Source organism: Procambarus clarkii, chromosome 51 (genome assembly GCF_040958095.1).
Source record: "Procambarus clarkii isolate CNS0578487 chromosome 51, FALCON_Pclarkii_2.0, whole genome shotgun sequence".
Taxonomy (NCBI): Eukaryota; Metazoa; Arthropoda; class Malacostraca; order Decapoda; family Cambaridae; genus Procambarus; species Procambarus clarkii.
Genome location: NC_091200.1, coordinates 14,287,698 through 14,315,544, shown reverse-complemented (window position 1 = coordinate 14,315,544; position 27,847 = coordinate 14,287,698). Strand labels below are relative to the sequence as shown.

General features: G+C 46.6%; 1 protein-coding gene across 1 annotated transcript in view; it reads left to right on the top strand.

The window, feature by feature from the left end:
• Positions 1 to 27,847, top strand: part of LOC123774536 (insulin receptor-related protein) — an 879,124-nt gene that overhangs the window by 427,742 nt on the left and 423,535 nt on the right. The window contains exon 7 of the mRNA XM_069303789.1: positions 14,644 to 14,807. Within this exon, the coding sequence (XP_069159890.1) occupies positions 14,644 to 14,807 (164 nt within the window). The remainder of the gene's footprint in view (positions 1 to 14,643; positions 14,808 to 27,847) is intronic.

Genomic DNA, 27,847 nt, shown 5'->3' with positions numbered 1-27,847 from the left:
TACAGCTAGCTGAGCCACAGCAATGCAAGGCCGGGTACAGCTAGCTGAGCCACAGCAATGCATGGCCGGGTACAGCTAGCTGAGCCACAGCAATGCAAGGCCGGGTACAGCTAGTCTATTTTAATAAAAATGCAAATGTTTCTTTGTTAAAATCACTAATCTCGGAAAGTTCTTCACCGATTGCTTTGAAATCTTGACACAACGTTCCATACACATCCGAGCGTGTTTTTATATACATACTATATAGATGTCACGTCTGTGACGGGAAAAACAAGCTTTTTAGAAAATACTGTGTTTTTCATGTGTTTTCATGTGAGGGAAATTTTCGATATCTCTTTACCGATTGCTTTGAAATATTGACACAACGTTGCATTCAGATAGGTGCGTGTTTGTATATACCAACTATATACATGCTTCACCTGTGACAGGAAACATTTTTTTTTTTTATACAGTGCCATCTGATGGACGTAAGAGCAACACATTCTGTAATCTCCGAAAATTCTTTACTGATTGCTTTGAAATTTTGACCCAACGTTCCATTCGAAAATGCGCGTGTTTTTATATACCTACTATATAGATGCCATACCTGTGACAGGTAAATTTTTTTTTTTTTTTAAACAGCACCATCTGTTGCACGTAATAGCAACACACACACTGTACTAAATATGTTATGATTCCATTTCAATGTTTCCGATTGCATTGATGAATTTAATTTTCTTAGATTTCGATTTATTTTCATTTTGATTTAATTATTTTGTGTGACATTGCATTGGAATTGAGCTGTGTTGTTTACCATTCCGTTCATTTCGTGAGTTTAGTTTATTTCTATTTTTTTCATTCCTTTTCAATTCTTTTTTTTTAACTGTTCTACTTATTTTTTCAGTGATGGGAACATCATATCATTTGGGAATGCATCGAACGAAAGAGTGGGGAATGGTGGGGAGGAACGAGGGGACAGGAGTGGGGGATGGTGGAAAGGACGAGGGGATGAGAGTGGGGGATTGCTGGTGGACAATGGGTTTGGGGTGGGGGTAATGGTGGGGAGGACGAAGGGACGAAGGGAATGGAGGATGTTGGGGGACAAGGGGACGGGGGAGTCGAGAATGGTGGGGAGCACTATTGAACTGGGAAGTGGGGGGTGATGGGGAGGACGAGAGGACGGGGAAGGGGGGTAATGATGGAGAGGATGACAGGATAGGGGAGTGTGGCATGGTGTAGAGGACGATGGGACAGGGAATGGAGAATGGTGGGGAGGATAAGAGGACAGTGGAGTGGGGAATGGTGGAGAGGACGAGGGGACAGGAGTGGGGAATGGTGAGGAGGACGAGGGGACAGGAGTGGGGAATGGTAGTGAGGACGAGGGGATGGGGGAGGGGGGGAATGGGGGACTGATCTACACGGTGTAGATCAAAAACCAGCTACAAGTTCATCCAACATCACCACCTGGCCACAGGATGGCCAGTCATGCATGCAATCACGAGAGAACAAGATATGTAAGGCTGGTCTAATTAACCCCCCCCCCCCCCCGCTAGCAAAATCTGGGTACAGCACAAGAATATCTTCCAATATTCCTGAGTGAATGAAGCAATTACAGAACTCAAAATACCTCTTACTATTTGGTCTGAAGTCACTGATAACAGGGCAATCACAGATATAGTGTTGGAGAGTATGTCCTCTCAAGTAGGACTGAACACAGAAGATGTTCTCTCACCCAGAGGGTTATTACCCGCTGAATCCATAAATGCCAAAATCCAGCTAGAAAATATCATTAGGACAATTGGCGGGACCTTTAACATGCCGTCAGCTTTCTGTCCTCGCCGAGGCCACTATACAGTTAGTGGCTCTTGGGTAAATTCAGGGAAATATATAGAATAATTGTCAGCACATCGCTTCTCTTCCGAGCGACAAAGAAAGCTACACACTATCTCTTAGAATTACGTAAGTAAACAAAAAATGTAACATATTTGTTTACTACAGTGTCGGTGCTGACAGTAGAAGTTGAACAAACATAGTTTTACTTGGAAATATACTAATTTTATAAGAACATTCGACGTAAAAAAGTGGCAGGTGACCACGAATGAGTTTCGATCAGCCAGCGTCGTGATTGGCTAAACCTGTAAGATGAAATATGTTGCCTTCTCTCCGATTGGCCAAACGAAAAGCCTCAGTGACATCTAGCGAGGCTTAAGTGGACTACTTGAAAGTTACTAATACCTTTGCAAGAACATCTACCTGAATCGCACGTAGGAACGTTCTTAGCCAGTACTTAAGAGCCTTCTTAGCACACTTTCTTACGAAGAGATACATGGAGCTTCGTGAATCTAGGTCCAGGTAATTACTAGGTTCGTAACACTAACCAACAGGAAGTTGAAAGTTACTGTGAGGGGAGTGACCTCAGACTGGCAAGATGTCACCAGCAGAGTCCAACAGGTACTCGGACCTATCTTGTTTCTGATATACGTGAATTATCTTTCAGAGGGTTTAGACTCATTCCTCTCAATGTTTGCTGATAATGCTAAAATTTTGAGAACGACAAAGACGGAGGAAGGCAGCAGGAGGCTACAGGATGACCGGGACAGACTGAAGGAAGGGCCCAACAAATGGCTACTAGAGTTTACCTCAAGCAAGTGCAAAGTGACGAAGACAGGCGTAGGGAGCAGGAGACGAAACACAAGGTACTAGCTGCGAGAGGAAACCCTTCAGGAGTCAGGAAGAGAGAAAGATCTGGGGGTTGACATCACACCAGCTCTGTCCCCTGAAGCCCATATCAAAAGGATAACATCATCGGCGTATGCAAGGCTGGCGAATATTGGAACTGCCTTCAGAAACTTGTGTAAGGAATCATTCAGAACCTTGTATTCCACATATGTTAAGCCAATCGTGGAGTATGCAGCTCCAGCCTGGAGTCCACATCAATCAAACACGAAACGAAGTTAGAAAAAATACACAGGTATACCACCAGACACTGATGAACAGAAGAGTTAGGGGAGACATGATCACTACCTATACAATTTTCAGAGAAATTGACAGGGTAAATAAAGATAAACTGTTTAACACAGGTGGAACACGAACAAAGGGGACACAGGTGGAAACTATGTACCAAAATTAGCCACAGTGACATCAGAAAGACCTTTTTCAGAGTCAGAGTAGTTAACAGATGGAATGCATTAGGCAGTGATGTGGTGGAGGCTGACTCCATACACAGTTTCAAATGTAGATATGATAGAGCCCAGTAGGCTCAGGAATCTGTACACCAGTTAACTGACAGTTGAGAGGCGGGGCCAAAGAGCCAAAGCTCAACCCCCGCAAGCACAACTTCGTGAGTACAACTAGGTGAGTACACACACACACACACACACACACACACACACACACACACACACACACACACACGGGGACTGCAAGTACTATAAAATGACATCAAACAATCTCATAACTGATGAATGGGCTGGTGGCAGAGGGTAAGGAGCTTGGAGCTGCATACAGGGATACATTTAGGCGACTTCCTTAAACAGGAAACCAAGACAGTTGTGGATTTTCTGTGAGCGGAGAAAATCTTTGTATATATACGAAATGTCTTTTTTCGTTGCGAATTGCGGAAATATGAGTATTTCGCAGTGTCTGAACATTGACGTATGGTTGTAACATTTGGGTCTGTCAACCGGTGTATAAGAAAGAGTAGTGGGTGAGGAAGGTGATGATGAAGAGGAGAGGGATAAGGAAGAGAAGGAGCGGAAGGAGGAGGGAGAACAGAGTAGGATGGAGGAATACAGATGGAAAATGGGGAAGGGGTGAGGAAGGAGAAAGGGGATAGAAAATGGAGGAGCGACTGAGGGAGGAAGGAGTCTAGTGGGAAAGAAAAGAATACGGGAGACTGAAGTTGAGGAGGAAAGAGAAGATGGGAAAGGAGGGAGTAGGGAGATACATACGGAGATACTTATTGCTAAATGCTGCCAACATCCTTCTTATTTAACACATTAAACAACGCGACATGAAGACATTGCTTACTTCATTTACTGAGTAACCCAGCCGGCCCCCAGCTGGTGGTGAGGGGCGGACACTGCCACCTTGGGTAACCCAGCCGGCCCCCAGCTGGTGGTGAGGGCCGGACACTACCACCTTGGGTAACCCAGCCGGCCCCCAGCTGGTGGTGAGGGCCGGACACTACCACCTTGGGTAACCCAGCCGGCCCCCAGCTGGTGGTGAGGGGCGGACACTACCACCTTGGGTAACCCAGCCGGCCCCTAGCTGGTGGTGAGGGCCGGACACCTTGGGTAACCCAGCCGGCCCCCAGCTGGTGGTGAGGGGCGGACACTGCCACCTTGGGTAACCCAGCCGGCCCCCAGCTGGTGGTGAGGGCCGGACACTGCCACCTTGGGTAACCCAGCCAGCCCCCAGCTGGTGGTGAGGGCCGGACACTGCCACCTTGGGTAACCCAGCCGGCCCCCAGCTGGTGGTGAGGGCCGGACACTGCCACCTTGGGTAACCCAGCCGGCCCCCAGCTGGTGGTGAGGGCCGGACACTGCCACCTTGGGTAACCCAGCCGGCCCCAAGCTGGTGGTGAGGGGCGGACACCTTGGGTAACCCAGCCGGCCCCCAGCTGGTGGTGAGGGCCGGACACCTTGGGTAACCCAGCCGGCCCCCAGCTGGTGGTGAGGGCCGGACACTGCCACCTTGGGTAACCCAGCCGGCCTCCAGCTGGTGGTGAGGGCCGGACACTGCCACCTTGGGTAACCCAGCCGGCCCCCAGCTGGTGGCGAGGGCCGGACACTGCCACCTTGGGTAACCCAGCCGGCCCCCAGCTGGTGGCGGGGGCCGGACACTGCCACCTTGGGTAACCCAGCCGGCCCCCAGCTGGTGGTGAGGGCCGGACACTGCCAACTTGGGTAACCCAGCCGGCCCCCAGCTGGTGGTGAGGGCCGGACACTGCCAACTTGGGTAACCCAGCCGGCCCCCAGCTGGTGGTGAGGGCCGGACACTGCCACCTTGGGTAACCCAGCCAGCCCCCAGCTGGTGGTGAGGGCCGGACACCTTGGGTAACCCAGCCGGCCCCCAGCTGGTGGTGAGGGCCGGACACTGCCACCTTGGGTAACCCAGCCGGCCCCCAGCTGGTGGTGAGGGGCGGACACTACCACCTCGGGTAACCCAGCCGGCCCCTAGCTGGTGGTGAGGGCCGGACACCTTGGGTAACCCAGCCGGCCCCCAGCTGGTGGTGAGGGGCGGACACTGCCTCCTTGGGTAACCCAGCCGGCCCCCAGCTGGTGGTGAGGGCCGGACACTGCCACCTTGGGTAACCCAGCCAGCCCCCAGCTGGTGGTGAGGGCCGGACACTGCCACCTTGGGTAACCCAGCCGGCCCCCAGCTGGTGGTGAGGGCCGGACACTGCCACCTTGGGTAACCCAGCCGGCCCCCAGCTGGTGGTGAGGGCCGGACACTGCCATCTTGGGTAACCCAGCCGGCCCCAAGCTGGTGGTGAGGGGCGGACACCTTGGGTAACCCAGCCGGCCCCCAGCTGGTGGTGAGGGCCGGACACCTTGGGTAACCCAGCCGGCCCCCAGCTGGTGGTGAGGGCCGGACACTGCCACCTTGGGTAACCCAGCCGGCCCCCAGCTGGTGGTGAGGGCCGGACACTGCCACCTTGGGTAACCCAGCCGGCCCCCAGCTGGTGGCGAGGGCCGGACACTGCCACCTTGGGTAACCCAGCCGGCCCCCAGCTGGTGGGCGGGGGCCGGACACTGCCACCTTGGGTAACCCAGCCGGCCCCCAGCTGGTGGTGAGGGCCGGACACTGCCAACTTGGGTAACCCAGCCGGCCCCCAGCTGGTGGCGAGGGGCGGACACTACCACCTTGGGTAACCCAGCCGGCCACCCAGCTCGTGGTGAGGGCCGGACACTGCCAACTTGGGTAACCCAGCCGGCCCCCAGCTGGTGGTGAGGGCCGGACACTAGCCAACTTGGGTAACCCAGCCGGCCCCCAGCTGGTGGTGAGGGTCGGACACTGCCACCTTGGGTAACCCAGCCGGCCCCAAGCTGGTGGTGAGGGCCGGACACCTTGGGTAACCCCAGCCGGCCCCCAGCTGGTGGTGAGGGCCGGACACTGCCACCTTGGGTAACCCAGCCGGCCCCCAGCTGGTGGCGAGGGCCGGACACTGCCACCTTGGGTAAACCCAGCGGCCCCAGCTGGTGGCGAGGGCCGGACACCTTGGGTAACCCAGCCGGCCCCCAGCTGGTGGTGAGGGCCGGACACTGCCACCTTGGGTAACCCAGCCGGCCCCCAGCTGGTGGTGAGGGCCGGACACTGCCAACTTGGGTAACCCAGCCGTACCCCCAGCTGGTGGTGAGGGCCGGACACTGCCAACTTGGGTAACCCAGCCGGCCCCCAGCTGGTGGTGGAGGCCGGACACTGCCACCTTGGGTAACCCAGCCGGCCCCAAGCTGGTGGTGAGGGCCGGACACTGCCACCTTGGGTAACCCAGCCGGCCCCAAGCTGGTGGTGAGGGCCGGACACCTTGGGTAACCCAGCCGGCCCCCAGCTGGTGGTGAGGGGCGGACACCTTGGGTAACCCAGCCGGCCCCCAGCTGGTGGTGAGGGGCGGACACTGCCACCTTGGGTAACCCAGCCGGCCCCAAGCTGGTGGTGAGGGGCGGACACCTTGGGTAACCCAGCCGGCCCCCAGCTGGTGGTGAGGGGCGGACACTGCCACCTTGGGTAACCCAGCCGGCTCCCAGCTGGTGGTGAGGGCCGGACACTGCCACCTTGGGTAACCCAGCCAGCCCCCAGCTGGTGGTGAGGGCCGGACACTGCCACCTTGGGTAACCCAGCCGGCCCCCAGCTGGTGGTGAGGGGCGGACACTGCCACCTTGGGTAACCCAGCCGGCCCCCACTGGGTGGTGAGGGCCGGACACTGCCACTTTGGGTAACCCAGCCGGCCCCCAGCTAGTGGTGAGGGCCGGACACTGCCACCTTGGGTAACCCAGCCGGCCCCCAGCTGGGGGTGAGGGGCGGACACTACCACCTTGGGTAACCCAGCCGGCCCCCAGCTGGTGGTGAGGGCCGGACACTACCACCTTGGGTAACCCAGCCGGCCCCCAGCTGGTGGTGAGGGCCGGACACTGCCACCTTGGGTAACCCAGCCGGATCCCAGCTAGTGGTGAGGGCCGGACACTGCCACCTTGGGTAACCCAGCCAGCCCCCAGCTGGTGGTGAGGGGCGGACACTGCCACCTTGGGTAACCCAGCCGGCCCCCAGCTGGTGGTGAGGGCCGGACACTGCCACTTGGGTAACCCAGCCGGCCAACAGCTAGTGGTGAGGGCCGGACACTGCCACCTTGGGTAACCAGCCGGCCCCCAGCTGGTGGTGAGGGCGGACACTACCACCTTGGGTAACCCAGCCGGCCCCCAGCTGGTGGTGAGGGCCGGACACTGCCACCTTGGGTAACCCAGCCGGATCCCAGCTAGTGGTGAGGGCCGGACACTGCCACCTTGGGTAACCCAGCCGGATCCCAGCTAGTGGTGAGGGCCGGACACTGCCACCTTGGGTAACCCAGCCAGCCCCCAGCTGGTGGTGAGGGGCGGACACTGCCACCTTGGGTAACCCAGCCGGCCCCCAGCTGGTGGTGAGGGCCGGACACTGCCACCTTGGGTAACCCAGCCGGCCCCCAGCTGAGTGGTGAGGGCCGGACACTGCCACCTTGGGTAACCCAGCCAGCCCCCAGCTGGTGGTGAGGGGCGGACACTGCCACCTTGGGTAACCCAGCCGGCCCCCAGCTGGTGGTGAGGGGCCGGACACTGCCACCTTGGGTAACCCAGCCGGCCCCCAGCTAGGTGGTGAGGGCCGGACACTGCCACCTTAGGTAACCCAGCCGGCCCCCAGCTGGTGGTGAGGGCCGGACACTACCACCTTGGGTAACCCAGCCGGCCCCCAGCTGGTGGTGAGGGGCGGACACTGCCACCTTGGGTAACCCAGCCGGCCCCCAGCTAGTGGTGAGGGCCGGACACTGCCACCTTGGGTAACCCAGCCGGCCCCCAGCTGGTGGTGAGGGCCGGACACTGCCACCTTGGGTAACCCAGCCGGCCCCCAGCTAGTGGTGAGGGCCGGACACTGCCACCTTGGGTAACCCAGCCGGCCCCCAGCTGGTGATGAGGGCCGGACACTACCACCTTGGGGTAACAGGGTAACAGTGAGGGCAGTGCCACTCGCCGCCTCACAGCCCAGCTTTACTATCACTATTCTAGTCTTATCTTAGGGATCAGTTTATATTACTTTATTTTTATTTGTCTATTCATGGGACATCAATAAATAATAATAGTTTAATAAAAATATTTCATGTAATTTTCAACATAAATTATAATAATCCAAAAACACTTCCGAGTGAACCACTTTAAGAACTAGTTCTGCACTTAAGAACACTTTGCCTTCTTATTATATTACACTGAATTAATCAAAAGGGAAAATTCACCCACTCTTCACATCCTCACCTATATAAAGCTTACTGGCTCAGACTATACTATATTCCTGGTGAGTCTACCTATAGACTCACTGGTCACGACATGCACCACTGTTCAACTCTCACCTCCTAATTCAGAGGGACCCCGCCTAAAGTGGGTGAGTTACGGCACCCGGCCGGAGGTGGTGGGTGTCTCCACAGGAGAGTGACTCCTCACGCCCAGCAAGACCCCTGGGGCTTCCTCGACGCCTTCACCATATAAAGACTGGAAGTACCCTCGCTTCATTCAATATGGTAAATTGTACCTCACAGTAGCACGTTGGGGTCCCCGTACAGGCTCTTGTTGGCTTCCCTCATGGAGAGACGAGTCAGCCAACGACTCCCCGCGCTTCCTCACACTTCTACTACCTACAAAACACACACACACACACACGTACACACACTTTCACTCACACACACACACACACACACACACACACACACACACACACACACACACACACACGTACACACACTTTCACACTTTCACACACACACACGTACACACACTTTCACTCACACACACACACACACACACACTTTCACACACACACACACACACACACACACACACACACACACATATACACACACTTTCACTCACACACACACACACACGAGTGCGAAGAAACAAAGTGGAGCTAGTGGCATCACCGGAGCATATAAGTGTGGAGGACCGCGTGGAGCGACCTGACCTGACAGCCAGGTGGGAGACCCGCCGGGGAACTGCCTGATTGTGTTTGTTGAGTGGTGACTGATCAGTGGTAAAGTAAATTAGTGAACTGTCACACAACGATACAGTGACTGACTCCAGAGCTTTGTGTAGATAGAGAAGAACCGACTTCATCAATCTACTAGCACTTAGTGAATCACCAAGTGGAAGGCGACGATGGAGCACTGTCAACCATACATCATCATTACTCATCTAGTTGTGTGAGCGGAAAGGAAGACTGGTATGTACCCCTCTCTGGTCAATTAATCAGGTGTACAGTGCGAGGTAAAATATTATCAAATTCTTGTTCAGGATATCATATATATTTAAAATCTCAACGTGACTCATTTAGGTAGTGGTAACGCTTAAGGGAACTCGTGACACGCGCACGCCCACGTATGTATGCACGCACGCATACGCAAAAACGCACACACATACACACACACAAACGTTCAGTCAGGGAAAAAAGGATTAACACCTTTTGTGGAAAGAGCCAAGCCCCTACTATACCCCACCTCCTCTCTTACCCCCCATCTGACCTGACCTGACCTGGTCGCCACCACCCCCCCCCCAGTCCCCCTCATCCCCCTTACACATACTCTCCCCCTCTCTCCTCTCTCTCTCTCTCTCTCTCCCACTTTCTCCTCTCTCTCCCACTCTCTCTCCTCTCTCTCTCCTCTCTCTCTCTCTCTCTCTCTCTCTCTCTCTCTCTCTTCTCTCTCTCTCTCTCTCTCTCTCTCTCTCTCTCTCTCTCTCTCTCTCTCTCTCTCTCTCTCTCTCTCTCTCTCTCTCCCTCTCTCTTTCTCTCTCTCTCTCTCCCTCCCTCTCTCTTTATCTCTCTCTCTTTATCTCTCTCTCTTTATCTCTCTCTCTCCCTCCCTCCCTCTCTCTCTCTCTCTATCTCTCTCTTTATATCTCTCTCTCTCTCTCTCTCTCTCTCTCTCTCTCTCTCTCTCTCTCTCTCTCTCTCTCTCTCTCTCTCTCTCTCTCTCTCTCTCTCTCTCTCTCTCTCTCTCTCTCTCTCTCTCTCTCTCTCTCTCCCTCTCTCTCCCTATCTCTCTCTCCCTATCTCTCTCTCCCCCACCTCGCTCTGCCCTTCTGACGAATCCTATCACGGCACAACTAGGAATAGGGTCAAGCATGACAGCCAGAAGCAACAGGGGAACAGGGAAAAGTTCAGGCGACGAAATGAAGGAAATGTTCGCCCAGTTTCTGGAGGACATCAAGAGTGAGATGCAGGAAATGACGCAAGAAATGAAGAATGAAATAAGCAACCTAAAAATAGAGCTGACAGCAGCAAAGGAGAAGATTAGAGCCCTCAAAGAGAACGGTATCGATGCTGAGACTCAGGTAACCACCCAGGGAGAAGGTGGGAATAGTACTTTGGAAGAGAATGCCACATTAAAAGCAACATTTGCAGAAATGCTAAAAAACAACAACTCTGAAGTAATGTCTGCAGTGATGGGGGTAGCCATGAAAGCAGCCACCTCACAGGAAGTGGCACGTTCCACTAGCCAGCTGCTGGAAAGGAAAAGAGCAGTGGTAGCTGTAGGTATTAAAGCAGGAAGGCTCTAATAGGAAAGAGTGGAATGATAAGGACAAAGCGGCAGTGAATGAAATACTGAAGGCACTAGACATGGAAGGGGCTGAGCATAGCATTGAGAATGTTTTCAGGTTAGGCTGGTACAAAAAAGACCGAGACCGTGTGTTAAAAATAGTGTTTGCAAACGAGAACACAAAGGACACGATTCTAACAAAGAAAAGCCACCTGCAACATGTGGGAGAATTAAAAAAAGTATTCCTCCAGAGAGACATGACGACGGAGGAGAGGGCCATGGCGGCAGAAGCAAAGAAGAAGCGCAGGGCGAGAGGGGAAAACCAGGAAACCACAGCTCCCAACACAACACCCCCCAGAGGCGAGGGGAGGAACCCACAACCAGCTACCCAGTAACACCAGCGGGGAAGGCAACCCCACCACCCTCCTCTGCATAGAAAACCCCCCTAAATGAGTGGGATATAAGGGAATTCAAGATGGAAGCACCCTTGGGAATGAGTGATCACAGTGTATTGAACTTTGAGTACCTGGTAGAGCTAGGAATTATCCCCCCCCCCCCCAAAAAAAAAAAAAAAAACTAGGAAACAAAAGGCTGGCATACCGAAAGGGAAATTATGAGGAGATGAGAAGCTTCCTAAGTGAAATACCTTGGGACACAGACCTCAGAGCTAAGTCTGTACAAGATATGATGGACTATGTCACCCAAAAGTGTCAGGAGGCAGTAAGCAGATACATCCCGGCCCAAAAGGAAAAATCCGAGAAGCAAAAGAAGAATCCATGGGCATGTATGGAAGCAAAAAAACTGAACAAAAGGGCGTGGAGGAACTTCCGGAATAACAGAACACCAGAATGCAGAGAGAGATACCAGAGAACCAGGAATGAGTATGTCAGGGTGAGAAGAGAGACAGAGAAAAGTTATGAAAATGATATAGCAAACAAAGCCAAGACCGAACCAAAGCTACTCCACAGTCCCATCAGAAGGAAAGCAACAGTGAAAGAACAGGTAGTGAAACTTCGAACAGGCGAGGACAGGTATACAGAGAATAACAAAGAGGTGTGTGATGAACTCAACAAGAGGTTCCAAGAGGTCTTCACAACAGAACAAGGTGAGGTCACTATGCTAGGAGAAAGGGAAGTAAACCAGGCGGCCTTGGAAGAGTTTGAAATTACGAGAGAGGAGGTCAAGAGACACCTGCTGGACCTGGATGTTAGAAAGGCTGTTGGTCCAGACGGGATCTCGCCATGGGTACTGAAAGAGCGTGCAGAGGCACTTTGCTTGCCACTCTCCATATTGTATAGTATGTCACTGGAGACGGGAGACCTACCAGAAATATGGAAGACGGCGAATGTGGTCCCAATATACAAAAAAGGCGACAGACAAGAGGCACTGAACTACAGGCCAGTATCCTTGACTTGTATACCATGCAAGGTGATGGAGAAGATCGTGAGAAAAAACCTGGTAGTACATCTGGAGAGAAGGGACTTCGTGACAAATCGACAACATGGGTTCAGGGAGGGTAATTCTTGCCTGACTGGCTTAATAGAGTTCTATGACCCGGTAACACAGATTAAGCAAGAAGGAGAGGGCTGGGCAGACTGCATTTTCTTGGATTGTCGGAAAGACTTTCACACAGTACCGCATAAGAGGCTGGTACATAAGCTGAAGAGACAGGCAGGTGTAGCTGGTAAGGTGCTCCAGTGGATAAGGGAGTACCTAAGCAATAGGAAGCAGAGAGTTACGGTGAGGGGTGAGACCTCCGATTGGCGTGAGGTCACCAGTGGAGTCCCACAAGGCTCTGTACTCGGTCCTATCTTGTTTCTGATATATGTAAATGATCTACCGGAGGGTATAGATTCATTTCTCTCAATGTTTGCGGACGATGCCAAAATTATGAGAAGGATTAAGACAGAAGAGGACTGTTTGAGGTTTCAAGAAGACCTAGACAAACTGAAGGAACGGTCGAACAAGTGATTGTTAGAGTTTAACCCAACCAAATGTAATATAATGAAGATAGGGGTAGGGAGCAGGAGGCCAAACACAAGGTATCACCTGGGAGAGGAAATTCTTCAGGAGTCAGAGAAAGAAAAAGACTTGGGAGTTGATATTACGCCAGACCTGTCTCCTGCAGCACATATCAAGAGGATAACATCAGCGGCATATGCCAGGCTGGCCAACATACGAACGGCATTCAGAAATTTGTGTAAAGAATAATTCAGAACTTTGTATACCACATATGTCAGGCCAATCCTGGAGTATGCAGCCCCAGCATGGAGTCCATATCTAGTCAAGGATAAGACTAAACTGGAAAAGGTTCAAAAATTTGCCACCAGACTAGTACCCGAGCTGAGAGGTATGAGCTACGAGGAGAGACTACGGGAATTATACCTCACTTCGCTGGAAGACAGAAGAGTTAGGGGGGACATGATCACCACATTCAAGATTCTATTTGATAGAGTAGATAAAGACAGGTTATTTAACACAAGGGGCACACGCACAAGGGGACACAGGTGGAAACTGAGCTCCCAAATGAGCCACAGAGGTATTAGAAAGAACTTTTTTAGTGTCAGAGTGGTTGACAAATGGAATGCATTAGGAAGTGATGTGGTGAAAGCTGACTCCATACACAGTTTCAAGTGTAGATATGATAGAGCCCAATAGGCTCAGGAATCTGTACACCTGTTGATTGACGGTTGAGAGGCAGGAGCAAAGAGTCAGTGCTCAACCCCCGCAAGCACAACTAGGTGAGTACTCTCCCTCCCTCTCTCCCTCCCTCTCTCTCTCTCTCTCTCTCTCTCTCTCTCTCTCTCTCTCTCTCTCTCTCTCTCTCTCTCTCTCTCTCTCTCTCTCTCTCTCTCTCTCTCTCTCTCTCCCCCTCTCTCTCTCTCTCTCTCTCTCTCTCTCTCTCTCTCTCTCTCTCTCTCTCTCTCTCTCTCTCTCTCTCTCTCTCTCTCTCTCTCTCTCTCTCTCTCTCTCTCTCTCTCTCTCTCTCTCTCTCTCTCTCTCTCTCTCTCTCTCTCTCTCTCTCTCTCTCTCTCTCTCTCTCTCTCTCTCTCTCTCTCTCTCTCTCTCTCTCTCTCCTCTCTCTCCTCTCTCTCTCTCTCTCTCTCTCTCTCTCTCTCTCTCTCTCTCTCTCTCTCTCTCTCTCTCTCTCTCTCTCTCTCTCTCTCTCTCTCTCTCTCTCTCTCTCTCTCTCTCTCTCTCTCTCTCTCCCTCCCTCTCTCTCTCTCTCTCTCTCTCTCTCTCTCTCTCTCTCTCTCTCTCTCTCTCTCTCTCTCTCTCTCTCTCTCTCTCTCTCTCTCTCTCTCTCTCTCTCTCTCTCTCTCTCTCTCTCTCTCTCTCTCTCTCTCTCTCTCTCTCTCTCTCTCTCTCTCTCTCTCTCTCTCTCTCTCCCTCCCTCTCTCTCTCTCTCTCTCTCTCTCTCTCTCTCTCTCTCTCTCTCTCTCTCTCTCTCTCTCTCTCTCTCTCTCTCTCTCTCTCTCTCTCTCTCTCTCTCTCTCTCTCTCTCTCTCTCTCTCTCTCTCTCTCTCTCTCTCTCTCTCTCCCTCTCTCTCTCTCTCTCTCTCTCTCTCTCTCTCTCTCTCTCTCTCTCTCTCTCTCTCTCTCTCTCTCCCTCTCCCTCTCTCTCTCTCTCTCTCTCTCTCTCTCTCTCTCTCTCTCTCTCTCTCTCTCTCTCTCTCTCTCCATATATGTGAAATTAAGAGAGAACAGTGTAAGTGAAATTCACTTACACTGTTACATAGTGATAGGCAACCAGGATTACTGATATCATGCAGTGTGCGGAAGTGACAGGGTATCAAGAATGTATCTCAGTGTACTGTCAGGTAACCACAACACTTTGGTGGTAAGTGTACTAAGACGACAGGTGATGAGGATACGTTGTTGTGTTGCAGTGTGCAGGAGCGAGTGTGTTGGAGGATGCGTTGGGGACCAGTGTTGTCACGAGCAGTGTGTTGGGGGCTGCCGCTCGCCTGGGGACCCACAAGCCTGCCACGCCTGCAGAAACCTTCTGGACCAGCAACGCTGCACCCACTCCTGCTCCAGCCACAAGTTCAAGGTCAGTGCCTCATAAGTGCAATTTTTAGGTTCAGTCTTGTATTTTGTGAGCGTTCCTGAAGGATCAAACTCTTCCAAGTTGTAAGTCTAGAGGTTATGGTAATGTACTCACCTAGTTGTACTCACCTAGTTGTGCTTGCGGGGATTGAGATTTGGCTCTTTGGTCCCGTCTCTCAACCATCAGTCTACTGGTGTACAGATTCCTGAGCTTCTCGAGCTCGCTGTTTGGTCACTGTGCAACCCGTTCTCGCAAATTCGTAAAGTCAATATTGACTTATTAAATATGTGCATAGGTGATATACTAAACATAATAGATACCCTTAAAAAGGTTCATAGAAAACACCGACCTTACCTAACCTTGTTAGTATCTTAAGATAAGCATCTTATTGCTTCGTAATTACAATTATTACTTAACCTATACCTATTATAGGTTAGGTAATAATTGTAATTACGAAGCTATAAGATGCTTATCTTAAGATACTAACAAGGTTAGGTAAGGTCGGTGTTTTCTATGAATCTTTTTAAGGGTATCTATTATGTTAAGTATGTCACCTATGCACATATTTAATAAGTCAATATTGACTTATTAAATTTGCGAGAACGGGTTGACTGTGCGAGACTATGTATTATCTGCATTAATCTGTGAATGGCAGCGATTTTTACGATATATCACAGGGAGAGCATCAGCAAATGTCGAGCAGTTGCACAATCAACCCTTCACCCCCTCCCCCCACCCCTCGACCAACAGGTGACCTTTTAAACAGTAACACTAAATGTCAAGCAGGAGCTCTGCTTATCGTTAAGAGGTATTGCTAAGACGTGTAAAAGATGACTCGCCAATAGGAAGTGATTATATGTGTGAAGTAAGCGATAATATCTAGTGGTCGTCACTCGCCCAAGGCAAAGTATACCGGTGCCAACCTCTACGTGCATGAACAGGTTTGGCGTCCCATACCCCAGACCATTCGCCCAACTCTGCAGGAGGAATGGTCTGGGGCACTGAACAGACATAGACTGGTCGGGATTGCCAGAATTTCATTGAGAGCAGAGTTTCATGGTCACTTTCTAACCCCCCTTCAACAAGCTTTGGCCCGCCAGGTGCACTTAGCTAATTATTTTGAAAAAAAATACAAACATATGATGTTCTTATAATAAGATACTTTATTATTCACTGATCTCGGGAAAAATGAATTCAGCCGTAGTAGCAAAGAAACAACAACAATTCTGCAATAGCTTCAAAGGCTTCTTCAAGCCCCATTCCTTTCTCAGAGCAAACGGTAACGATCATGTTTTTCTTAATATTTCATACCCCAAGGCTCCAGGACCACTCACACGCTAATGGTAGATTATTAGGGTTTAAAGGAAAATAATGAGAATGAGATACAGACATACAGAGACAGGTTGATACATAAACAGAGATAGGGCAAAGATAGACAGGAAGACAGGAAACACAGAGACAAATACACAGATAGCGAGACAAAAATAGGGAAGGAAGGGGAAGCGCGGATGTGAACAGAGGTAATGAGAGAAGGAAGACAAGTGGAGAGGAGGAATAGGGAAGGAGAGGTGAGAGAGGGAGACGAGGGGGAGAAGAGGGGCGAGAGGTGGTGATATTGGGTGAGAGGTGGAGAGGGTGGAAACGGAAGGAGAAAGGTGGAGAGGGGAGCAAAATGGGAAGAGAGATGGGAGAGGGAAATTCGGAAAGGAGGGATAGAGACCCGGACGAAGATGGGAAGACGGAAGAGGGGAAGACTGGGAGAGAGCCGGTGGATGAAGACAGGGGAGAAAGTTGGAGAGTGGGAGGTGGTGAGAAAATAAGAGGTTGAATGAAATAAATGAGGGAGGGGAGGAGACTGGAAGAGAGTGGGGGAGTTGGGAAGGAGGAGAGAGAGGGGGGGGGATTGGGAAGGGGAAGAGAGACCTGGGAGAGGCCGTGTACCCCAGCATGTCTAAACCTATAGGTAAGAATGTCTGTCTGTCTGTCCAAGGTTGGAGGCCAGATGCCTGGGTCTAGCTTCACCCAACTATGCAGGGAGTAATGACTAGGGTATGGGACGGACATAGGCTGGTTGAACTCGCCAGAATTCAAGAGAGAACAGCGTGCAACAGTCTCATATTGACCCCCACGACGGATATTGTCTCATATTGACAATATTGACAGTCAACAGTCTCATATTGACCCCCACAGACCGCCACTATGAAAACAGCCACAACTCTATTGACCAGAGTGATTTTTTTTTATCAAGAGAAAGATGAGAAGAGTGGCTAAAATATCCAGAATCTACCACCATCTCGGTCAAATGTTAGAGAGGACACAAGCACAGTGGCTTCCCTACCAGAGCCTCAGATAATAATACCAAGTAATGCATCCAGAACTTCCACAAATACGATAACATCCTTTTTATTTGCCAACATCCAGGGTATAAAAACACGCAAATCTAACAAAGTTAATTTTATAGATGGCCACCTACAAGAGGTAAATGCAGTGTTTGCAGCCCTAACAGAAACTCACACCAAGAACTACCATGATGGTGAAATATGGATCTCAGAGTACAATCTTTTCAGATGTGAGAGGAAACACAGGCAACAGGGTGGGGTGAGCCTGTTCATCAAAGACACACTCATCTGTACTGAGCTACTAAACACCACAAATGATATGGTGGAAGTACTGATAATCAAAATAGAGATCTTAAATGTAGTTATTGTCCTTGTATATAAGTCACCGGAGATATATCTTCAGCAGTTTTAAGACCAACTAGTGAAAATTGAACACCTGCTTGGAAAACCTCACAACGCCAGCCCCGAACATCACCCTGCTGGGGACGTTAACAGACGCCACCTGAAATAGAAGCACCTGGCTAATATAGTTATATCACAGAGAATACCAGGAAGTAGCCTAAATGAACAGTCACATGCAAATGACCTGTTACGGATGTGCGACAGGTTTGCCTTAAACCAGCAAATAGTAGAATCATCTAGAAAAGAGAATACGTTGGATACCATTTTCGCTAATATCTGTTACTCAGATCACAACCTAATTGAAGTTCTGACAAGCATGGGGAGTAGACCTGCACAACCAGTCCCTAGCTCCAGGGGAGGAGAATTCAGCAAATTAAATTTTAATAATAAACAGATTAACTGGGAGCAAATAGACCAAGACCTCACAGAAATAAGCTGGGAAGAACAACTAGAAAATGCAAACCGGAAACACTGTCTGGTAAACATAAACTCAATAGCTCCAGAAATATGCTTAAACCGCATATCCTTACGAAAAAAAGAGGAAGAAATGCAGATTGGAACGGGAACGGCGTTCCCTCTATAGGCGAAGCAAACGAATCGCGGAACAACTTGAGAGTCGCACCCTATCTCATGAACGACGAAGAAGGCTAGGTAGAGAAATAGAAACAATTGAACTAGCTACAAGAATCATTCATAACCCAGGAGAGGCAAAGAGAACAAAAGGCCATTAGTGAAATAGGAAGACATCCGAAATATTTTTTTCCTATGCAAAATCAAGATAAAAAATTACATCTAGTATCGGGCCTCTGCGAAAGAGAGATGGAACTTTCACAGATGTCAACAACAAAATTAGTGAAATACTGAGGAATCAATACGACCGTTTTCAGCGAGTCACTAAACACACTAAAGATTGATAACCCAAATTAATTTTTCATGAATGTGATGCCAACATCAAATCATATATCAAACCTCACCCAATTCCCACTGGAGTTTGAAGAAGCCATAGACAGTATGCCTATGCACTCTGCACCAGACCCTGATTCCTGGAACTCCATATTCATCAAGAACTGTAAAAAAAAAAAAAAACTGTCACAGGCCCTCCACATTCTTTGCAAGCAAAATCTAGATACTGGTATTATCCCTGACATACTAAAAACAGCAGAGATAGCACCACTCCATAAAGGGGGAAATAAGGCAGAGGCAAAAAATTACAGACCAATTGCAGTTACATCACACATCATAAAAATCTTTGAAAGTGCTAAGAAATCAGATCACAAAATACATGGAATCACAGCATCTCCATAACCCTGGACAACATGGTTTCAGAACAGGGCGCTCTTGCCTGTCACAGTTGCTGGACCACTATGACATGGCATTAGATGACATGGAAGACAAGCAAAACGCTGATGTAATTTACACAGATTTCGCAAAAGCCTTCGACAAATGTGACCATGGTGTTACTGCACATAAAATGTGTTCAAAAGGAATTACCGGAAAAATAGGCAGATGGATCTACAATTTCTGACTAACATAACTCAATGTGTAATAGTCAATAAAATAAAATCCGGACCATCAACCGTGAAGAGCTCAGTCCCTCAGGGCACTGTGCTTGCTCCAGTACTTTTTCTCATCCTCATATCGGACATAGACAAGGGCCCAATCTATAGCAATGTATCATCCTTTGCAGATGACACTGGGATTTTTATGAGAGTAGACAGCATAGAGGACACGGCAAACCTCCAATCAGATGTAAATCAGGTCTTTCAATGGGCGACATAAAATAATATGGTATTTAATGAAGATAAGTTCCGACTTTTGCGCTACGGAAAATGGAAAATATAAAAACAGAAAATATGTTCAAAACGCAGTCATATCATAACATAGAACGAAAAAAGCAATGTAAAAGATTTGGGTGTACTCATGTCGGAAAGACCTTACATTTAAAGAACACAGTAAAGTAGCCGTCACATCTGCAAGAAAAATGACTGGTTGGATAACAAAAACCTTGCTCACTAGAGATGCTATACCGATGATGATACTCTTCAAGACGCTAGTGCTCTCTAGAGTGGAGTACTGCTGCACAATGACAGCCCCTTTCAAAGCTGAGAAATTGCTGACCAGGAGAGCGTGCAGAGATCTTTTTCTGCTAAAATCCACTCAGTAAAACATCTAAACTATTGGGCCGATTAAAATGCCCAAATCTGTATTCTCCTGAGCGCAGGCGGGAGTAATACAATAATAATAATTTATAATAAACATAATACATATAATTTAAAATAATAAAAACATTATAATTTACACGTGTTTAATAGTAGAGGGGCTGGTCCCAAACCTGCACACAGAAATAACACCACATGAGACCAGAAGACATGGCAGGATATGGAGAATATCCCTGTTGAAAAGCAGATGTGCAACAGGTACTCTGAGAGAACTCTATGAACACCAGAGGCCCGAGACTGTTCAACACGCTTCCATTACACATAAGTGGCATAACTGGCCGACCCCTCACAGTGTTCAAGAGAGAAGTGGATAAGCACCTCCAAAGGATACCTGATCAACAAGGCTGTGACTCATACGTCAGGCTGGGGGTGCAGTTGCAACCTGTTCTCTTAAAAAGAACGTCGCTTTTGGCCGTTTGTCCGTATGGCCGAATTTGGACGTAATTTGAAAAAGGAAAAAAATTAAAATAAATTTGGGATTTGTTTTCAACAACAGTAAGTTAAGGGTCCTCTGATAGGTTAGGTGGGCAGGAAATTCTCATAAAGTTTCAAAACGTTATGAAAAACGTTAATTTAAAGTGTCCTCTCATAACCTCTGTGCGTACGCCGGACGACTCAAATAGAAAACGGAACAGAACGTCACTCTTGTGAGTCTATTTCATTTCAAATTACGTCCAAATTTGGCCATAGCGCGCATACGAGCCAAAAGTGACGTTATTTTTAAAAGGACGGGTTGGTCCAACAGCCTGGCTGACCAGTCCAGCAACAAGAAGGCCTGGGCGATGACCGGGCCGCGGGGACCCAAAGCCCCGAAACCAACACAAGGTAACCTCAAGGTAGGAGGGGAAGAGATGACTGAGAGGTGGAAGAGTTCTTTTTCTATTAAATTATTTTAACACATTATGTACTGATATCAAGAAAATTAATCGAAATATTTTATTTATCCTACAATGGCCGTAAAGAGTGAAAACGTATGAATTAATACCGAGCCTCCAATATCTTAAAAGCTCCACTCCTTTCTCTAAACAAACTGGAATTATTATATATAATATATATTTCAATATTTCTCTCCTCTGGGCTCCTCCCACCTGCCAGTGGGAACTATTATGTAATTTTTATGAGACAGAGACAGAGATATAGTCAGCAAAAAGACAGAGATATGCCTGAAATTCGGCAAGGGCAAAGAGAGAGACAGGAAAACAGATAGAAAATTACAGGTACAGACAGACAGATAGAAACAGACAGAGATAGACAATAACTGGCAGAGATAGGAAGGGAAGGAAAGAGAAGGTAGCGGGTGATGTTTGAGAAAAGTGAAAGAAAAGGGAAGATGTTCGAAGAGGGGAGGGAAGACATGTGGAGAGGGGAGAAGGACGGGAGGAGAGAGAGGGGGACGTTTAGGGGAGAAGGGTGGGGAGGGGAGGAGACTTGTGAGATGGGGAGAGTGGGGGATGTTGGAGAAGACTGGAGGAAGAAAGATGGAGAGTATAGGAAAGAGGAAAACAGAGAGGAGAGGAGAGGGGGAGAAATTTGGAAAGAGAAAGGGAGAAAGAGAAGGTGGAGAAGAGAGATGAAAGAGGGAGGAGAGAAACCTGCGTGTAAACGGGTACCCTCCCAAGTATATCTATAAGAGTGATATACTAGTATACCCTCCCAAGTATATCTATAAGAGTGATATACTAGTATACCCTCCCAAGTATATCTATAAGAGTGATATACTAGTATACCCTCCCAAGTATATCTATAAGAGTGATATACTAGTATACCCTCCCTAGTATATCTATAAGAATGATATACTAGTATACCCTCCCAAGTATATCTATAAGAGTGATATACTAGTATACCCTCCCAAGTATATCTATAAGAGTGATATACTAGTATACCCTCCTAAGTATATCTATAAGATATACTAGGGGAGATATATATTTGGGTGAGATATTCTAGGGACAGATATACTAGGAGTGATATATACTAAAGTGAGATATACTAGGAGAGATATATACTAAGATGAGATATACTGGAAATATATATGCTTGACATACTAGGAAATATATATACTAGGGAAATATATACTACATATACTAGGAGAGGTATATACTAGGGTGATATATGCTAGGGAGTATATTAGTATATTGCCATACTAGATATACTAGGAGAGGTATATACTAGGGTGAGAAATACTAGGGAGATATATACTAGATATACCAGGAGAGCTGGAGCCCCTAAGGCAGTTCGTTGTTGCCTTCAACCTTGTTCTGGCAGCTCCTGCGACGGTGCTGGACACAAGCGTATATTGGCGCTTGCTTTTCTATTGGACAATTTCTGCAACGTGGAGAAGGGGGGAGACCTGCTGCATGGGTAACAGCTTCTCCTCCATATCTACCTACCCAGATTTTGCGCCCTGGAGAGGACACTCCAGCCTCGGCAACAGAGCGCACCTCCATAGTCTCCCAAGACTGCAGGATGCCTACTACTAATAGGAGAGATATGAGAGAGAGAGTCTGTCTAATATGTGTGGTCGAGGTTGGAGGCGAGATATTTGCGGTTAGCCTCACTACCTTTTTATGGTATATTGTAATAGTATAGTGAGTGTGACAGGGTGACTGGGGTTGGGCCTTTCCTTAATTAACCCTGATTGGTTCATATTGCGATAACCAACAAGTTGTATGATGTCTGAAATGTGGGTATGATTGTTCAGAATGATTTTCAAATAGATTCTCTGCTGATGTCGACGTTTAATCAACGTCGATGATTCATTCAACGTCGATGATTTTCCCCCCAAAATTGGGGGGGGGAGGGATATATTCAGATGAAAACATAAAATTGCTACAAGATTTATTTTCAAAATGAAGAAAAGATTGAGAGATGAAGATTAATACTATTAAACGTAGGTTTCTGAGATTAGGTAAAAATAATAATTACCAAATATCAGTCACACAATGTGAAATGCGAAGTGTGATTGCGAGAAATGCAGTGAAAAAAGAGTGATGATTAGTAGGTGTCCTAAGCCAAACATTAATGCATAAATGTATGGAATAGAGTACATATAATATATGGAGTTTATATGCTGCCATCAGCGATAGGAGCGTTAGCAACAAGATATATAATGTTATTTCCCAGCTTTATTTTGCAATTCTTAGGTCCCTTTTTGATTATACAGTTCAGTTTGGGTCTCCATTCTTTAGAAGGGCCATAACTCACTTGACTGCGTACAGAGAAGGGTGATGAACTTATTTCCAGGAATTAGAAACCTCTCTTATGAAGAATGATTAAAAGTTTACTTTACATTTTCTAGAGAGACAAAAGGCAAAATGTGACTTGACTGATGTATATAAATAAATAGAAGGGTATAACAAATGATATGAAGAAGGTTTTAAACATATCAAAACTAAATAGAACTCGAATAAATGGATTCAAACTGGAAACGTTTAAATTCAGGAAATACCTGGGTAAATTCGGGGAACAGGATTGTTGATATGTGGAAAATAATACCGAGTAACATAATCCAGAGATTATGTTACACAACACAATCCAGAGACTTGGAATCTCTGGATTGTTTAAAGCCTACAGCCAATAGGATTTTGCCTACTTGGACATCAGGCTTTCCATTAAGCATATTTGATTAAATATGGCCGCACTGATCATTGACTGATGAGAAGTAAACCACCCAAGAGGTGGCACGGGCATGAATAGCCTGTAAGTGGTAGATTTTTTTCAGTAAATGTATACTATGTTCTGAGGTCGCATTTAATCGTCAGGCTGCTATTGCGGGGAGGATACTGCTTGACAGTATTTATGAGGATGTCCAGCTGCTGGACACCTTTTTGACCAGAAGAGTGGCGGTGTTGATGGCTTCAGGGTAGATACTGCAAGATTCATGGATTTTTAAAGCTCTTCTGAGGTCGTTGGTTGCTTGACATTCCAGGAGATAGTGAAGTAGTGGCTTTCCTGTGATTGGCAGAAGAGGCATTTTCTCTGTCGGGGTTTACCAATCTCCCAGTTGCATCTGTGACCTAGATCTGTATATATGTTCGGTCTGTATAACCGAACTGCAATTTCCCTGTGGATTCCTTTCGGAATATTTAACCATTCTAACTTAGTGGCCTAAAGATACCATATTGCAAAGGACGAACCTTCTGCTACTCTCTGGTGTTGATGGGCTTTGTTGAGGTGTGAGAGTTTTTTGGTGATGATGTTTTTTATGTACTCTAGGCTGGGTTGAATTGTTTTATGTATTACTGGATGATGAGTTGCCAATTTAGCAATTTCATCGGTCCTCATTTAATGGGATTCCAACATGGAATGGGATCCAGTTTAAGGTTATGTTGAGTCTTTTGCCTTTAGCGACTGCTCCAAGATACAAATTGGTGGTAATTATGTCCACTGTTTTTGTCCAAATATTTGAAGTGCAGCTTTTGAGTTTGTATGTACGATTAAATTTTGAGTGTTTTGTGCAATCACATATGCGAATGCCTGTTGTATGGGAAACATCTCAGTTTGGGTTAATGATTCTAGTCCTCCCAGTCTCCAATATGCCTGTACGCTGGCCGTGCAAAGAGCAGCGCCAGCACTCTCATATTCTGTGTCCACCGATCCGTCTGTGAAGATGTGGGTGGCTCCTGCTACTGCTATGCTATACATTTGTTTTTTTATTATGCGCCTTAGGATTGTTGGATCATAGGCAGCCTTTCTCATTGGGAGACTTTCTGTTACTATTTTGAAGGTAGGCTCTTCCCACGGTGGGGAAGAAGTGTAGTTTGGGTGTGGTTGATCACCCTCTCTATCAAGAATCATGATTTTTAATTGTTGTCTGTTTAGCACACAGAGAAAATACATTATCGTGATATATCAATGAACAAATCCACAGGAGCCGTGATGAGGGCTCGAACCTATGTGCTGGGTGTTCCAAGATGTACGCTCTAGTCAGCTGCACCACGACATGGTCAAAGAATGCCACTTTGGGTACTACTGCACCCACAAGTAGTGGGTGCAGTAGGGAGATGCGCATCTGGGAACTTATGCATCTGAGAACACTCACCGCTTAGGTTCGAATCCTCACACGGCTCCTGTGGATTTCTTAATCTGTTTCGGACTTCTCCTGCTGTGGCAGCCCAAGAGTTTCCATTGTTTTAACCAAGTCCAACCACCAAGACCTGTCATGTTGGGACTTTCCGCTCGCTTTGATTGTTCTTATATTCCTTCGCCTCATCACCTCACCTCACACAGCTCTTCAACATGTTCACCTCACTCAACAGTTGCACCCCGTGTCTTCAGTCTTTACCTGAAGATGTTCCAGAGTGAAAAGAAACGTTGAAGAAATAAATCCTTCAAAGAAACAAGAGTTTCATTACAATGAACTTTGGTAACTTGATTATTTTACCTGAGGGCCACTAACCCTAGTGGCCTCGACTAGGACAGGAAGCTGACTTCATCCCTACACTAAGAAAATGATATAGAAGCATAGAAAGCTTACATACACCATTAGATCAACAACATCATCAATGCGATCATATTTAACCAATAGGATTTATACATTATTTTTTTTTCTTATGTAGGGAGTGAAGGAGTTGTCATATTCCAATGTTACACATTTCATATCACCTTTCCTTGTCTTACACCTAATCTTTTCCTTGCTGGTAATGGTTTACTTTTAGTTTTGCTAATCTCTAACCTAAAGCTGTGTTAGAGTTGGACATTATCCTCCTTCAGAAACTGCAGTTTTTTCTTCGTCGAATCTTATTCTTCTTAAACTCTACACAATTTCTCGAAGATTCCTGAATGTGCCGATCCGCCTCAACTAATGTCTGTTCATGTTTTTCCTTCTTTGTATTAAAACTACTTCTATTTAGGTTCCCAAAAATTTGCTGTTCACGGTATTCACCCGAATTTGACCTTTTAAATCGTCTCTGATTCATTACAAATGAAGTTTTAATGAAAATTCAGAATTATAAGTAATAATTCCAGCCAACGATAAATACAGTCAACTATGAGGCTCATATCACAATCTTTTACCTTCTACTTAGCATAAAAATTGCCTCTCTACTTAGCTTACTACACTCGTGAATTTTTCCTCAATTGAGGTCGACGGTCGTGAACAGACGTGTCTCTTTGTTATTAATCATATATATGATACAAGGTTTGGGTTCATGGACCGTGGATTAGCCTGGGGCGCGAGGCAAGCAGTGAGGTGTGAGGTGATGGAGAGTGAGGGCGGGCCAAGGCCACCCTCACAAGGAACATGCACCAGCTGCCAGAGATACACAGTGCTACTCACTCAGCTCCACACTCATACTTTAACATCTTTCCACTTCTACCAAATTATTACTCGCTGCTGCTTGAAAATTCGAATATTACATATATCTTTTTAGTTATCTATTTACTTTTTGACTGAACTGAATGAAAATAATATTAGCTAGTAGCTGAAGGTTAATATCTGACTTCTGCACACATACATCAATATATATATATATATACAACAATATATATATATATATATATATATATATATATATATATATATATATATATATATATATATATATATATATATATATATATATATATATATATATATATATATTATTAAATATGATCGAAAAAGTAAGATCAATATTTCTAACACGATTTTTCTCTATCTTTCGTACATTTCTTTTCACTGTTGGTGGTAATTCAAAAATCAATTCTCCAAAATTCATTTTTATTTCTATATATATATATTTATATTTATATATATATATATGTCGTACCTAGTAGCCAGAACGCACTTCTCAGCCTACTATGCAAGGCCTAATTTGCATAATAAGCCAAGTTTTCCTGAAATAATATATTTTCTCTAATTTTTTTCTTATGAAATGATAAAGCTACCCATTTCATTACATATGAGGTCAATTTTTATTATTTGGAGTTAAAATTAACGTAGATATATGATCGAACCTAACCAACCCTACCTAACCTAACCTAACCTATGTTTATAGGTTAGGTTAGGTTAGGTAGCCGAAAAAGTTAGGTTAGGTTAGGTTAGGTAGGTTAGGTAGTCGAAAAACAATTATTTCATGAAAACTTGGCTTATTAGGCAAATCGGGCCTTGCATGGTAGGCCGAGAAGTGCATTCTGGCTACTAGGTACGACATATATATATATATATATATATATATATATATATATATATATATATATATATATATATATATATATATATTGTGACGATAATCTCTTTCAAGAGAGATTGAGCCTGCTCTTCCCTACAAAGTACGTAAAAACAAAATATAGAAGATACGTCCAACAAGTATCGCAAAACGTTTTGCCCAGAGAGCAAATCGTACCCAGCACACAGTGACACCTGCTAGCTACCATCACCGTAAACAGCAAACTGCTTGTCCTTGGCCTGCCTGTCGCTGATTGGCTGGGTTCCCGTCGCACCTGCCCTCCGCCCTCCGCCACAAGTTGATGACTGGGCTGCAGTGCTTCAGTATTGTCAGAATATCTCAGTGCTCCTTGCAGTTGACATCTCTCGCTGGTAGACTAAGCCTTGGCTTTCGTGTACTAAGGGAGGTGGCAGCTCGAAGCCAATATTCCAGCTCCATTCATATTTATTTTGCTATCACTGTAACTCACTTGTCTAATGTAACTTTTTATTTGCCAGTGATTATTCATATTATTTTGTTTGTTGACTTGTCTTTTATATTTTATGTGCTTAACTTTATTCATGTCTTGTTTTTCTAAAGTAATTAAAATTTCATTGTTAATTTACTTGTGTTTTGTGTGTCTTCCCATTACCTTACCACAGACGAAAGTTCCAGCTTTTCTCTTTTTTTCCTATAATGTGACGAGGCCCTGCCCCTAGCTTTTGAAACAGCCGACCACCAACGCTTTACCGTCACAATATATATATATATATATATATATATATATATATATATATATATATATATATATATTTCAGTTTTTATATAGTCTCTGAGTTTTCAGTTGTATATAGTCCTGGGGACCATTCAGGCTTGTTTGCATATATATATATATATATATATATATATATATATATATATATATATATATATATATATATATATATATATATATATAT